The sequence below is a fragment of the Haematobia irritans genome, chromosome 2 (assembly GCF_050003625.1).
Source record: "Haematobia irritans isolate KBUSLIRL chromosome 2, ASM5000362v1, whole genome shotgun sequence".
NCBI classification, from domain to species: Eukaryota; Metazoa; Arthropoda; class Insecta; order Diptera; family Muscidae; genus Haematobia; species Haematobia irritans.
This window is the reverse complement of record NC_134398.1, coordinates 53,544,855-53,561,580: the sequence shown is the minus strand read 5'-3', so window position 1 is coordinate 53,561,580 and position 16,726 is coordinate 53,544,855. Positions and strand designations below refer to the sequence as shown.

Here is a 16,726-nt window from a genome sequence, read left to right as displayed (position 1 = left end):
CAATTAAAAAATTAATTGGATCAATTAATTTCGTGATTGAATCAGAAAAATTTTTTTTTGTGTGTATGTTTGCAACACCCAGAAGGAGACGAGATAGACACATGGTGTCTTTGGCAATAGTGTTCACGGTGGGTCCCTGAGTCGATCTAGCCATGTCCGTCCGTCTGTCTGTGAACACATTTTTGTGATCAAAGTCTAGGTCGCTGTTTAAGTCCAATCGCCTTCAAACTTGGTTCATGTTCCTGTTTTGGGTCAGAATATAACCCTATTGATTTTGGAAGAAATCGGTTCATATTTACATATAACTCCCATATATATCTTTCTCCCGATATGGACTTATATGACCCCAGAAGCCAGAGTTTTATCCTAATTTGCTTAAAATTTTGCACCAGGAGAACAATAAGTACTATAGTCAGGTGAGCCAAATTTGATTGAAATCGGTTCCGATTGAGATATAGCTCTCATATACATCTTTCGCCCGATATAGACTTATATGGACCCAGAAGCCAGAGTTTTAGCACTAGGAGTACAATTAGTAGTGTAGTCAAGTGTGCTAAATTTTATTGAAATCGGTTCAGATTTAGATATAGATATAGCTCCCATACATATCTTTCGCCCGATTTTCCCTCATATGAGAACAGAGTTCAAAGTTGTAGTCCGATTTACGTGAAATTTTGCACACGGAGTAGAATTAATATTCTAAGTATACATGTCAAATTTGGTTGAAATCGGTTCAGATTTCTATATAGCTTCCATATATATGAGTTTCCGATTTGGGCAAAAATGAGCAAAATACCCACATTTTCTTCATAAAATCGCCACTGCTAAGTCGAAAACTTTAAAAAGTGACTCAAATTTTCCTTTATTTCTAATACATATCTATCGACCGATAAATCATAAATACACTTTTGCGAAGTTGTCTCAAAATTGGTTCAGATTAAAATTTTTCCCATATTTATACCCTTCACCACTACTGTGGTACAGGGTATAAGTTTGTGCATTTGTATGTAACGCCAAGAAATAGTGGTCATAGACCCATCTTTTAGTATACCGATCGGCTTAGAATTAAATTCTGAGTCGATTTAGCGATGTCCGTCGGTCTGTCTGTCCGTCCGTCCGTCTGTTTGTATATGTAATTTTGTGCACAAAGTACAGCTCGCAATTTAAGTCCGATCGTCCTCAAATTTGGCATAGGGCCGTTACTTGGGACAGAGACAATCGCTATTGGTTTTGGAAAAAAATCGGTTCAGATTTAGATATAGCTGCCATATATATTTATCCCCGATTTGGTCATAGTTAGCGTGTTTATCAACCGATTTTCTTGAAATACCGTACATCCAAATATTTTATGAATCTCGAAAATCTTGCAAAATATCAGCCAAATCGGTTCAGATTTAAATATAGCTCCCATATATACCTTTCGTCCGATTTAGACTCATATGACTACAGAAGCCAAAGTTTACTACCGATATTCGTGAAATTTTTCACAGAGGGTAGAATTGATATGCTACCAATGCTTGGTAAATTTGATTGAAATCGGTTCAAATTTAGATATAGCTCCCATATATCTTTCGTCCGATTTGAACTTATATGGCCAAATTGTTAAAATCGGTTCTGATTTAGATATAGCTCACATATATATCTTTCGCCCGATTTGGACTTGTATGGTCTCAAAAGCCAGAGTTTTGTCCTGACTTACTTCAAATTTTGCACAAGAGGTACTTTTAACGATACTATTGTGTGTGCCAAATATGGTCAAAATCGATTCAGATTTAGATATTTGAACTTATATGGCCTCAAAATCCAGGGTTTTTTTGGGGACATGATCTAAGAAAATACTTGCAACGCTAGTCTTGACACCGTTACCATAATTCTACAGGCAACTGTTGCATTTTCGCTAACTATAGCATTTCTATTGAAAATTTCAAAAAAATTTTCATTTACACTATGTACAATGGTACAAAAAAGTCACAGTTTTTATCCTCAAAAAAAATTTTTTTGTCAAGCTCTTTTATCATAACTATGGAGAACATTTTTCATTAGATTTGCGAATTTAATTCTATATTTTAATGTTTAATAATTTCTTGTTCACATTTTTCATTCTATCCAACTAAAAGGAGAACGATATCAATGATATTCTGAACCATGTCACGTCTACATTTCGCCCTCCGACAATGCTTACTGCCATCGATGCTACACCGCACAATACTCTAATGGAAAACTATAATCTCAGTGAGCCGAATAAACATAAATACAGTTTTGATATTTCGGCAAAAGTAGGTGCGATAGAGCCATTAATGGATTCACCACCCCGAAATGAAATGCCAGCACCCAGATTTGTGCCACCCTTGTCTGCGGGAGCACCATCAGCAACACAGATGCCTTCTACACAATCTGCCTCTAGTAATTCAAACTCCTCCTTGTCCGCCTCTTCCTCATCCATGTCATCTAGCACGTATATAGCTCCACTTCCACCTGCCAATGCATCAGTCTCAGCCAATAGTAATGTAATATCTACCTCCTCTTCCTCTGGGCAGTCTGCTTCGTTGTTGCCATCATCTCTGAATAGTGCTGCCTATACTGCATCACCTACAGTGCCCCTGTCGCCTTTAATGGGCCGGCCAAAGGACACAGGTTTTCTAAAACCATTTAAGTCCGAAAAGCCAACACCTCCGCCTTTAGAAAGACAAAATAATCCGGTGGCCCTGGACTTAGAGCTATCGGAGTCCGATGATGACCGGGTGAAACAAAACCGCTCCGCTTTAAATACAAGTGACAGTTCTCCATCCGATTCCAGTGAATCGGGGAGTGAGTCTTCGAAAAGTGAACCTAATCAACCCACACCCGCTACATCCCATCATCATTTACAACAGCAACAACAAATGTCAAATGCCCTTGCATCGAAAAAGAAGATTGGCGGTCCTGGAAGTACGGCTGGCAGTAGCAGTTCATCGGGTCTGGGTTCTTCGGCACCACCCTCAGGCGGTTCATCGTCGTCGTCCTCCAATAAAACCCCTTCGCCATCAAATACAACCAAATGGCAGCTTAGTAGATATTTCAACAAGGCTCCTATGCACCAGACTCCCACCCAAGATGTGGTTTCACCATCTACGACTTCCGTGATGAATTCCGTGAATTCTATGAATGTGGCCAATATAAATATGCCCATTACATTACGTGGTGGGGCTCAAATCATACCCGAACAGTTAACGAATATCAAGAACGAATCGATGCTCGATGACAATGAGGAAGATGATGGCGATGACGTTGTGGAAAGCGTACCATCACGAAGATCGCGATCAAAGAAGGACTCTGGTAAAAATGACACATTCCCCCATTCGAGTTTGGCTGCAGCATCTGCTGCCTTTCCAACACGAAAAACTCCAGCTAGTCTCTCTGTAACACCCTTATCGCCTATGCTAACCGACATTAAAAAGGAGGCTTCCACACCTCATCCCAATTTGGTATTGGGACCAACACAGCAACATATGGCCGATTATTTGGCCATGAATTCGAATCAAATTAAGCATGAGACCATGGTTTTGGGCGGTGGTCATACAACAGTAACTCCATGTGATGTTGAAGGTTTTAGTAATCTATCATCCAATAGCAATAGTAGTGACGAGGGAACTCGAGAACGATTGCCTGTATGCGGCCCAGGAGGCACTTTACAAATCCCAGGCGTTCCGGCCGCAATCACTGCTCTGCCTCGATCACCACCTATTATGCAAAAAGCCGCCGTACCAAATACTGTAACCATGATACCTATAGGACCTCTGCCATCATCGCCTCCCTCTGTTGCTGGGAGCAGAGCACTTTCTGCAACGCAACCAACACCGACAAGAGCTAAAAAGCCTCGCAAGAAATTGAAGCAAGCACAAAGTGCTGCATTGGCGCCGGATACTAGTGATGAAGAGCAAGAGGAGATAGGCAAGCAACGATTAACATCACCTGCAGGGGCGGCTACTAAAACTATAACTACTCCCGGTGGAACGAAGAAAGGAAGAGGGCGACCTCGCAAAACCCCCAATCAGAGTGGTAATTTGAGTTCAGCTTCATCTGCCTCAGCTTCAGCCAAGGGGCCAACTTTAACAGCCAAAAAAGATATCAGCAAAAAACCATCACCTGCCTCTAGTACAACTCCTTCGTCAAAGGAGTCATCAGCTACGGCTCGAAGAAGAATGTCAAGGCTAAGTTCCACTGCACAAGAACCGCCGGTGTCTGTTACAGCACCAGTTAAACCACTTCCTACGACAGCGGCAACCAAGCCGATACCACCACCATCACATGCAACACCAAAGTCTAAAGAAACGATTTCCAACACCAGCGATGATTCCAGTTCTTCGTCGGATTCCTCATCGTATTCAAATTCGAAATCATCATCCTCTTCTTCAGATTCAGAATCTGAGGCTACCAAAAAGATAGCTCCCATTGGTTCTTGTCCCACAGTTTCATCATCCTCGGATGATGACGACGATGTTATGAGGCAAAAGTCTACTGCCGCCGCTTTGGACAATGCGAAATCAAACGATGGCAAAACAAAGGCAACAAAACGAATTGTAAAGAAACTAAATCCTCCTCGCAAATCTTCATTAGAGGATCTGTCAACGGCATCATCAACAAAGGTTCACAATATATGCTTGTCTTCAGCCTCATCCTCGTCATCAGAATCATCGGCTGAAGATTTTCGTCATGGTGCATCGTTTGTAAGTCAGCAAACGTCGACAGGCGCCGCGGCAGTGGCATCCAACAATACTGGTAGCGGTGGTGGTGGAAGTTCTTCACAACGTTCGGTAAATCAGCAGTCCCCGTTTAAAGTTGCTAGTGCTTTATCAAACCGTAATCGAAAACACACTCCATGTTCGAGTGCCTTCTCTTCGGAATCGAGTGCAGAAGATAATTCCGATTCAGATTCTGGTGAGCCTACAAAGGAAAAGGTAAGTGTTGTTATTTGTATCTGATATATGGAAGTTATTGCTAAGATACTAAAATGTGAGCGTTCGCTTTCTTTACAGAAATTAAAACGTGATAAGCCTAAAAGTGATAAAAATAAAATCAGTACTTTGACTCGCATATTCAAGTCATCCAATGAAGGTGGTGCTAAGAAACAGGGTCAAGTCGTCATTGTGGATCAATCTGAAGAACAACAACAACAGCAACAACAACAAAAACATATTTCCCCAGCTTTAAGAGGTTCGCAAGAGAATTTGTCGGCAGCACAGAATTCTTTGCAAAATACTCCAACGGCACAATCACCCCGTTTAACGCCCGGTGGTCAGCTAAGGTCACCCAGATCTCTTCCAATGCAACCATTGGTCACTCAGGTATTGACTGCGGGCTGTATGATGGCGACAGCCTCACATCGTACACCAGACCGTGCGCCTTTCGACCGTGCCACCACAAGTGCGGAAAGGAAATTACAACAACGTATAAAGACTCCAACAAGGACTCCGACCCGAACACCGCCCACAACAAGGACACCAACACCCACACCCACACCCGCCGCCCCTGCATCAGCCATTGCAACGACAAATCCACCAAGTGCTTCTCCGGTTGCTTCGGTGGCTGCGCCTACATCACTGCCCTCACGCTTACCATCGTCGTTGATATGTAAAATTGATCTCTCCCGTTTGTTACACATACCCGCAGAATGGCATGCGAATACTTATCGTTTGTATGGTGGCCAGACTTTAAGTGGTCAAAACTCAACACCTGCTAGCGCTGGACGCACTCCAATCTACGATCATGAAACAATACTCAATGCTGATCTGCAATCTTGTAATACACAAATGCGTTTGAAATCATCTTCCGGGGGTGGCACTGGCAGTGGTGGTGGTAGCGGTAATGTAACCCCAAGAAGCACGGGAAATCGTACACCACTCCAAGCTACTTCGACAATATCTACAGCATCGGAAAGAGAACTATCGCATTCAAGGGAAAGTTTACATGAAATTGTCAAAGATAATGGTAATACAGGTCGCCTAAGTAGTCGTTCAACAGATGGCAGCATTGGTGGAGGTGGAACAACACCAAAAGATCTTAGTGCACAGTTATTGCCTCCAGGCCCTCCAAATGGCTACAGTTCTGTAGCTGCTATGGCTCGGGGATATCCATCTCCTAGTGCCCTCATAGGGGGTAAACTCGGCTTAGCCGGGGTGAAACACGAACAAATGATCAAACATGAGCCTGATGCCAATGAATACGGCAGTTGTAATGAGACAAAATTCAAGCCGGATGCCACTTCTACAGATCCAGCACACATCAAACAAGAATTGCTAATACTCAAACAGGATTACAAGCCCAGTGATTTGTTGAATATTACAGAGAAAACTGCTGCATTATGTTCGCCAAAAGATCAAATGCAATTGCTAGATGCTAAACCACGACGTAAACGAAGTTCCAGTTCTAGTTCAAGTCCTTATAAAGAAAAGAAACGGAAAAAGGAAAAGGAGAGAGATAAAGAGAAGGACAAAGAGAAGGAAAAAGAAAAAGACAGGGAAAAAGATAAAGATAGAGAGAAGATTTCATTGGAAAAAGATAACAAGGAAAGGGATTCGAATGGAGATTCATTAAAGACTAACAAGACAGGCTCTCTAGACACCGATTTGATTAGTTCCAATGGACAGACTCAGGTAAGATTTAATTTTATTTAAAACTATACATACCAGTATTTTATCACGACTCATCTGATGAGGGACAAACTGAGTTTATAATACTCCAGTTGCAGTTCGATTTTAGCTTTTATCTCATTGCCAAATCCATATCACACAGTCTTAAGTTCTGCTTCTAGACTAATGTGTCGAAATTTTACTCATACACATTCACGGAGAAAAAATTATACTCACGCACAATTTGCCAGTCATGCAATGATCGTATTATGAGTGAATAAAGTAACAACACAGAAAAAATAGCACCAAAATATTTCCAATTAAAAAGTTATTTGAAGTTGAAAACTTTTTCAATTAAAAAAATTACTTGATACAATTAACTTTCTAATCAACTAGAAATATAAAGTCAATTAGGTCAATGATTGAACATTTTTAAATCTTTAATTAAAAAAATTATTGATGCAATTAATTTTTTAATCCAACTCGGAAAACTAAGTCAGTTAAAAAATTATTGAATTAATTAATTTATTTTTTTTTGTAAAAAAATCAATAGATACAATAAATTTTTAATTCAAACTAAGAACACAAAGTTACTTGAGAAAATGAATGAACATTTTCGCGGTTTTTATTAAACAATTAATTGTTATAATTCGCAATTTAATTACAAAAATTAATGTCGATTGCAAAACTCAAATAATTATTTATCTGATTTTATTAAAAAATTTAACTAACTAAATTAACAATTAATTGCTCCTATTAGCAATTTAATTACAAAAATTAATGTCGATTGCAAAACTCAAATAATTATTTAACTGATTTTATTAAAAAAAAAATAACTAAATAAGTATTTGAATAAATTAAAAGAACTGAGTTTTCCAATCTTTCCAAATTTTTAATTGAATCAATAAAAAAAAACTAATTGATTTTTGCAATCAAACTTTACTAAATTTTTAATTGAATCAGTTAAAAAATTAAATGAAATCGAAACTGCACGCAAAAAAAGTAATTTTTGGATTCAATCACGGAATTAATTGATCCAATTAATTTTTAATTGAAATGTCTTCAATCACAGAAATGTTAGTACCAATCACAAGTCAATTAAAAATTTAATAGATCCAATTAAAAAATATATATTTTTTTAACTATTCATTTTTGTACACAAAAATATTTTTATGATTCAATCAGGAAATTTATTTATCCAATTATATTTTTTTTAATTAAAATGTCTCCAATCACGGTTTTAATTGGGCATAAAAAATATTTGTTCAAACAATTTATTGATTTGAAAATTTCAATTATTTTTAAAATTAATTGAATTAAAAATTTAATTTATGTTGATTATAAAAATGATTATAAAATCAATATAAATTCGCTTTTTAATTGATTCAATATAAAATTTAATTTATGTCGATTGGAAAACTATAAGTTTTTTAATTGATTCAATTAATTATTTAGTTAAACTTCAATCCAATTTCCAATTAAAATTTTAATTAAATTGGTTGAACATTTAATTGAGTTTTGCAATCGACATTGATTAAATTTTTTAATTAAATTGTTAACTGGATCAATTAATTGTTTAATGAAAACCTCGAAAATTTTCACTCATTTAACAAACTTGTGTTCTTATTTTGATTAGAAAAATTGTTGTATCAATTAATTTTTTTAATTAAATACGTAACTATTTTCAATCACTTTGACTTTGTGTTTTCATTTTGATTAAAATTAATTGTATCAAATAATAAAAAAAATAAACAAAAATCAATCATTTTAACTGACTTACCCCCATTTTCATAAAGTTCCGTTAGGCTTTAACTGCCAGTTAACAGAAAGTAATTTTCAAATATCTTCTCGTCGGTTAACTTTAACTGAAAAATTTTCAGCAGTTAAGTACACAGAAAAAAATTTCAGGAAAAATTGTCCAATTAAAATTTTAATTGAGTTTTAAAAAATATTCAATTAAAAATTTAATTGAATCAACAAATTTTTTAATTGAAACAAAAATCAATCACAAAAATTAATAGTTTCAATTAATTTTTTAATTGGATCACTTAATTTTTAATTGACCTTCAATTAATTTTTTAATTGATACTATCATTTCTGTGATTGAAGACATTTCAATTAAAAAATTAATTGGATCAATTAATTTCGTGATTGAATCAGAAAAAAATTTTTGTGTGTACCTAACTGGTATATGGAATACATAGGGAAGATGACAGATATGTCCATAGTACGGTTTAAAAGTTCGTTAGCTAACGAAGCTTCATGAAAATGGGGGTTAGTCTTCCGAGTTTGATTTAAAAGTTAATTGTATCAATTTTTTTATTAAAAATTTTAAAATTTTCGATCATTGATCTAATTCACAAGTAAAGGCTTGTCTGTATGGACATGAGTTCGCAATGAGTTGAATAGTCGAATAGAAAGATTACAAAAAAATTACTTCTCTTGTCACAAAGTCGATTTTGGACTTTTTACCCTAAAAACAGTGGCTACGAAAAATCAGTAAATTAAATTTAAAAAATTCAATAAGCTAACAAATAATGTAACAAGAAATTGGTATATCAATAAATTATTAAGACCGAAACTAGCAAAGTAATCAAATAAACAATTCCATTCAATGAATGCTACTAAATTGTTGTAAAATATATTTTACTTCCTTCGGCTATTTTAAAATGGTCTATTTAATGTTTACTTACAGAAGGAAGATGTCCAAATACTAAGTCAACAGTTTCCTCCCACCAATCATGAGCGGTTACTGCCCGAAAAATCAACGCAGCAGGAACAAAATGAAAAATCAAAAAGTAACAACAATAACAATAATGACAGTAATGGCAACAGTAATAATTTAATGAGTAACGTTTCAAGTACTGCCAGTCCTGCGCATTTGGAAAATTGTAGCACTGCGACAACGGTTACAGCAACTACTGCAACAGCACAACCACCTCAACCTCCTGCGTCAATAATGCCACCACCATCTAATGTAGGCGGACTGTTGCCAACAATGACGACAACAACATCCTCAACGCCTTCATCTACGTCTGCATCCACTGCAGCATTAACACCACAAACGACAATGGCAATGGTACCACCAATCACTACCATATCCAATTCCTCCAAGCCCACAATATTACCCACATCGTCTTCAGTTTCGGGCAACAATAATCCTACAACAATGTCAAAAAGTGTGGCCAGCAGTGGTAATAATGTTACAGCGCCAGTACCACAAGTTATATACCGTTCCTATTTTGAGCGTGATGATGATGCGATAAGCGATGAATTCAGGTTTGTTGCGGAATCACTTATAGAATATTCGAATTCCTCTACCTACTCCACCAACAACAACAACACTACAAATTCCTCCGTTACGGCCAAATTTCAAAATTTATTCCAAAAGTAAACTAAACGTATTCTCGTTTTTTATTTAATTCCAAATCGAAATTTCAACACTTTGATTTTTATTGTACTTTTTTTTATTACTATGTTTTTTTTTTTAATTTTATTTCGAAACTATGACATTTGCTAAAATAATTCTTTTTTATATATATTTTTTTGGCAAACAAATAGCAAAGACAAGGATAACAATAAATTTCTTCAAGAGGCTGTCCAACGAAAGCATGCAGCAGATCGTGAACAAAATACATTCAATCAAGTTGCTTTGTATTTGGAGGCAGTGGTCTATTTTCTATTAACAGGAGCAGCCATGGAACAACACAGTCGTTCTGAAGATCCAGCATGGACCATGTACAAGGACACATTGTCATTGATTAAGTGAGTAAAGTGCAAGCATTTCCACTATTATTTAAAAAATATGTATATATGTATAGTCGATTAAAAAAAATATAATATTCTATGATATTAGTTCTCATAATTTGGTTTTTGTCCCACATTTTCATATACAGTGAAACCTCTGAAAGGTGGACACCCACAGTCGCCTAAATTTTGTCCAACGTTGAGAGGTGTCCAAGTTTGAGAGGTTAATTTTAATGTGTTAATATAGCAAACGTCCCAGACAACAACTGTCCACGTTTGAGAGGTTTTCTGGTTTTTAGAGTGTCCAACTTTGAGAGGTTTCACTGTATTGAGGCCTGTTCTGGTTTTCACATATGTTCGCGTAACAAGAACTTGCCAGATTTAGGTTAGGTTAGGTTAAAGTGGCAGCCCGATTAAGTTTCAGGCTCACTTAGACTATTCAGTCCATTGTGATACCACATTTACCTAAAAGTACCTATTACATATGGGCACTTCTAGTTTTAACCACTGAACCTTCAATATTATTTTCTTTTGTTGAACCAACCAGATTGTTCCAAAAACATTAACAGACTGCTTAAGTTAACGTTTTCCAGGTCCGCCAGTAATCTAAAGCTATATGCCCCTAAAATTCGCTTACGCCTTACACAAAATGCAGGACACACACAAGAGGTGTTTAATTGATTCCTTTTCCTCCGCATCATGATAGCTCATACAGTAGTCATTATACTTCGCACCAATAGTTTTTGCAAATTCGCCTATCAGGCAGCGACCCGTTATAGCAGATATCAGAAGTGATATCTGACGTCTTGAGAACACTAGCATATCTACTGTACGGTTCAAGTTTAAATGGGGCTATATTTGCTTGGTGTCGTTACAACCCTTGCAATTCTCCCATCGAACATTTGCCACCGTGACTTGGCAGATTTAAAACGAAATTTAAGTTCACAGTTTTCGGGGTTGACGGTGTTTTTTCATTTCATAGTTTTTGGCGCTACAATTAATTTTATTTTGAAAATTATTAATTTTATCGGATGTACACAAAAAAAGAATATCACCAAACTATTTATTTATTTATTTATTGATTGGAGTTGAAAACTTTTTCAATTAAAAAAATTATACAACATTAACTTGTTAATCAAACTCGGAAGACTAAGACATTTAAAAAATTATGGACTTTTTTATGTTAAAAAAAATTATCTGATTCAATTACGAAATTATTTGATCCAATTAATTTTTTAGTTGAAATTTCGTCAATCACGAAAATGATAGTATAAATTTTTAAATCTTATATATAATTAAAATATGTGGACATTAGTGTTAGAAAAATGAGTGTATCAAAATTATTTAGTATACCATTAAAATAATTATTTATTTATTAATTTAATCTAAACTAATTGAAAAGTAATAAATAACAAGCATTAAAATGATAAAAAAAAGAATTTAAGTTTAAAGAGGTAAAGTTAAATTTAAAATTAAAATTTAATCAACATAAACAAAACAGAAGATATGTTCAAAATAACTAGAAAAGTAATCGCTATAATAGAGAATAGAAAATAAAGACTTAAAAATGTTTGTATAAGGTCCTCTTAAAAGCCAATGAAATGAATTTGAGGTGGCAGTGAGTTCCATAGACGAAGTGCTTTGTAGAAAAATTGCAGTTTTAATTGGGTATAAAATATTTTGATCGAAAAATTAATTGATTTTATTGGAAATTTTCAATTAAATATTTAATTGATGTTGCTTGCACAAATCAATTCGTTTTTAATTGATTCAATCAAAAATTTAATTTACGTCTGTAGGAAACCTCAGTTTTTTAATTGATTCAATTAATTATTTAGTTAAACTTCATTCCAATTTACAATTAACTTTTTAATCAGTAATCAGTTAAATCAGTTAAACATCTCATTGATGCAATCGTCATCGATTAAATTTTCACACATTTTCTTAACTATCTTTGTGTTCTTAGTTTGATTAATAAAATTATTGTATCAATTTTTAATTAAAGACGTAATTTGTAATTAAAGACTTAACTTTTTTCAATCGCTTTCTTAGTTGACTTTGTGTTTTCATTTTCATTAAAAAATTAAAATGATGGTATCAATCACCAAACTCTATTAAAAAAAACGATTGATCCAATTAAAATAAATAGTTGATACTATTAATTTTTGTGATTGATTTTTTTAATTAAAAAAATCCTTTGAATCAATTAAGTTTTAGAGCATATTTGCCCAGCGAATTGTACATTGAATCACAAGCTGCATCACATTCATAGTTAAACATATATTAAAAAAACTACTAGTTAGTCTTATATACTAAGGACTAGTCGTAGTATTATACTTAAGCAGTTGTGGTATGTTTAAGAAAAAAAAAATAAGTTTTTTATTGAATATTTCATAAAATTCAATTAAAAATTTAATTGGAAATATTTTGGTGAATTTTTTTTTTTTGCCTCCACCACGCCATGGTCCGGGCCATGGTGTGTACGCTATCGCTACGTTAAGGGGTGAGGCCCTCACGGTGGGAAGAGGGGAAGTGATCGTGGGGTCCGTTCGTATCTTTTTTATAAATATCAAAAGTAAAGAAAAAGTTTGCCTATCTTAAGTAGGCCACTTTTTCGAATATCACAGCTTCAATTGGTTTCAATTTTTTTTTTAACATATGATAAGAACATACAAATCTACATTTCTACTAAATATGAAATATTTTTGTCTATTAAAATTATTTTAAAAATTTATTTGTATTCTTTTTCAGATATATTTCATCCAAATTTCGTCACTTACAAGTGCAGTCATCAAATCAACACGAAACTCACAACAAAGTTGCTATATTGAGGTAAGATTTATTTAGGATGTTAACAGATAATTGCATTCACATAACGTCATAGCAGTACCCTATTCTAAATTGGATTTATTAACGAATTTCTAACATTTACTTATTCATTCAAATAACAATTTTTAGGTGTTCGATAGTCAAAAAGTAGTAGATGTTGAAAATGTATATGATACCTTTATAAAACGTAAAACAAAGTAGTAAATGTCATAAACCCTTACGGCATTCTTAATTCGATTTTGAATTTGTTTTTCAAAAGTCGTACATATTTACGAATTTTCTTAATATGAATATTTTAACATTTTTCTCATAAGCAAATTTTAAGTTTTTATAATGAAAAACGTTGGAAATCAACCCGTTTTCAAGTTTTTGAAACCAGATTGAACTTAAGGAGTTTTCATGTCAGCGTGAAATGTCAAACGCCAAGTTTACCGTTGTAGCTTTGAAAAAAGTCGGGATATGGACAACATTTTCTTGATCTTTATTTTCGCAGATTAAGTCGTTCATCAATACAAAAATTGTCACAAAAAAATTAAAATTTATATTTGTCATAAATTAAGTGTTTTCCCTAGATTTTCGACAGACCATCTCTGATACTAACATGTATGGATCCTAATCATGGTTGTCGCAGTTGGTAAAATTTTATCAAAAATGGCCAAATATTCCTCTCCAACAAGGAAGACTTCAATTTTCTATAGAAATAAAATTTTGACAATATTTTCTATAGAAATAAAATGTTGAAAAAATTTTCTATGGAAATAAAATTTTGACAAACTTTTCTATGGAAATAAAATTTTGACAAAATTTTCTATAGAAATAAAAATTTGACAAACTTTTCTATAGAAATAAAATTTTGACAAACTTTTCTATAGAAATAAAGTTTTGACAAAATTTTCTATAGAAATAAAATTTTGACAAAATTTTCTATAGAAATAAAATTTTGACAAAATTTTCTATAGAAATAAAATTTTGACAATTTTCTATAGAAATAAAATTTTGACAAAATTTTCTATAGAAATAAAATTTTGACAAAATTTTCTATAGAAATAAAATTTTGACAAAATTTTCTATAGAAATAGAATTTTCTATAGAAATAAAATGTTGATAAAATTTTCTATAGAAATAAAATATTGACAAAATTTTCTATAGAAATAAAATTATGACAAAATTTTCTATAGAAGTAAAATTTTGACAAAATTTTCTATCGAAGTAAAACTTTGACAAAATTTTCTATAGAAATAAAATTTTAAGAAAATTTTCTATAGAAATAAAATGTTGACAAAATTTTCTATAGAAATAAAATTTTGGCAAAATTTTCTATAGGAACAAAGAACATTTTATTTCTATAGAAAATTTTTGTCTAATTTTATTTCTACAGAAAATTTTTGCAAAGATTTGTTTCTATAGAAAAATTTTGCCAAGTTTTACTTCTTGAGAAAATGTTTGCTAAATTTTATTTATATAGAGAATTTGGAAGATGTTTGTAAAATTTTGTTAGAAAACCGTGACCTTAATGCCATATGTTAAATTCATTTAATTTTATTTTATTTTCTGATTGCAACATTAACTAAAATTGCGATTATTCATTTTTAACATACATAAATTTTCTTAAATTTTGCAGTCTTCGCTGTCAATCGTTGATTTCTCTCAAGCTGTATAAACTCAAAAGAGGTTTCTGCCGTCAAGTCAATAATCTATGCACGGAATTCTTTAAATCCGGCAAAGGTGATATTATTAATGGTAACACATCGTCTTCGATATCTCCATCAAATTCGGTAGGTTCACAGGTAAGTTTAAATTATTTTCAAAGGACATTATTTTATTGATAAGTGTATGCTTTTGCTTTTATCTTCTATTATTGTTAATAGGGTTCTGGTTCAAATACACCGCCCGGAAAAATAGTGCCTCAAGATATACACTCAGCTTTGCACCAGCAAAATCAATTTTTCAATTATTTAGCCAGTAGTCATGAATTATGGGATCAAGCCGATCGTTTAGTAAGACAAGGCAATCATACTGGTAAGTGAGAATTAAATTGACTAATTTGTATATACGTAAATTTTTCGCTCAATATCCAATGTCAAATACCACCTTTTGGGCTTCATTGAAATGGGAAGCTTTTAGTAAACTGAAAGACAGACAAAAATGTATAAATTCTACAAGAGATTTTGCAGATTTGTCTTTTATCGTTTTGTTGCTTTTGTGTTGTAGACCTTGAATGTGGGACATTAGAGGGTTAAGTATAATTTGTTGGGAGAATCTTTTATAAAAAAATTTTTGCTTTGAAAGCTACATAGTTACAAAAGCTGTTGCACCATTTTTTAGAAAATTTAATTGCTGCTGACATAGAATTCAATTAAAATTTTAATTGATACCAATAAGGATTTAAATAGCAAGAAACGACTGTTGTGTCAGTAACTCGCAAAGCGCAAAATGTTTATACCTCCATATAATTATAACTATAAAGACTTAAACGACGGTTACTTTTTATATTTCGGGATTAGAGAAGACGTTAATTATCAAAAATATTCCCCATTAATATCTGTATACTTTTGCATGCGTTTGAATCAATTGTCGAATATGCTACAAAACTGGGGGGTGACCGCATCAACTTTTTTTCCTTTAGGCCGTGACCCTATCTAATGTCCACCATTTCAACAGCGGTTTCACTGAATATGATTCACTTCTTAAGGTGTGATCCGAATTCAGTGTTTTGAATATGAATTTAAAAAAAAATTGATATTTTCCCAAATTAATATTTTTATAATTTTTTATGATTTGTAACCTCAAACATTTTCCAAAATCCGCAATTTTTGTAAAATGTATTTAGCATTTTGTTTCGAAAAAAGTTTAAATAATTTGTACCATTTTAGTAAATCTTCACCCATTAAAAAAATGAAAAAAAGAGTTATAAAAACTAGAATTAAAAGAACTTATTACACAAATTTTCTAATTCAATGACGAAATTAATTGATTCAATTAATTTTTTAATTGAAATGTTTTCAATCACAGAAATGATAGTATCAATTAATAATCGAAAATTAAATGAAAGTCAATTAAAAAATTAATTGATTCAATTAAAAAATCAATTGATCCAATTAAAAAAAACTAATTGATCCAATTAAAAAAACTAATTGATACTATTAGTTTCTGTGATTGATTTTTGTTTCAATTAAAAAATTCGTTGAAACAATTAAATTTTTAATTGAATATTTTTTAAAACACAAGACTACTTGGAAAAATTTTTGTGTAATTTTTTTCTGTGTATACACCTAACACCCCCTCTATGGCAGTGAGTATAATAAGGGAATAAATTAGAAATATTAGAATAATGGTAAGGAAATCGAATAATTATTCGATAAACACACAGAAAAAATATCAACAAAATATTTCCAATTAAAAAGTTGATTGTAGTTGAAAAAATTTTCAATTAATAAATTAATTGATACAATTAACTTTTTACTCAAACTCGGAATACTAATCCCCATTTTCATGATGCTGCGTTAGTGCTATGTTAGCTAACGAACTTTTAAACCGTACTA

General features: G+C 33.0%; 1 protein-coding gene across 5 annotated transcripts in view; it reads left to right on the top strand.

The window, feature by feature from the left end:
* Positions 1-16,726, top strand: part of lilli (AF4/FMR2 family member lilliputian) — a 450,959-nt gene that overhangs the window by 428,524 nt on the left and 5,709 nt on the right. For 3 of the 5 annotated variants that reach the window (XM_075294153.1, XM_075294156.1, XM_075294157.1), the window contains 7 exons: positions 2,118-4,937; positions 5,016-6,632; positions 9,304-9,998; positions 10,170-10,373; positions 13,107-13,187; positions 14,806-14,971; positions 15,053-15,203. In XM_075294153.1, the coding sequence (XP_075150268.1) occupies positions 2,118-4,937; positions 5,016-6,632; positions 9,304-9,998; positions 10,170-10,373; positions 13,107-13,187; positions 14,806-14,971; positions 15,053-15,203 (5,734 nt within the window). The remainder of the gene's footprint in view (positions 1-2,117; positions 4,938-5,015; positions 6,633-9,303; positions 9,999-10,169; positions 10,374-13,106; positions 13,188-14,805; positions 14,972-15,052; positions 15,204-16,726) is intronic. The other 2 variants (XM_075294154.1, XM_075294158.1) reach the window with 2 other exon arrangements.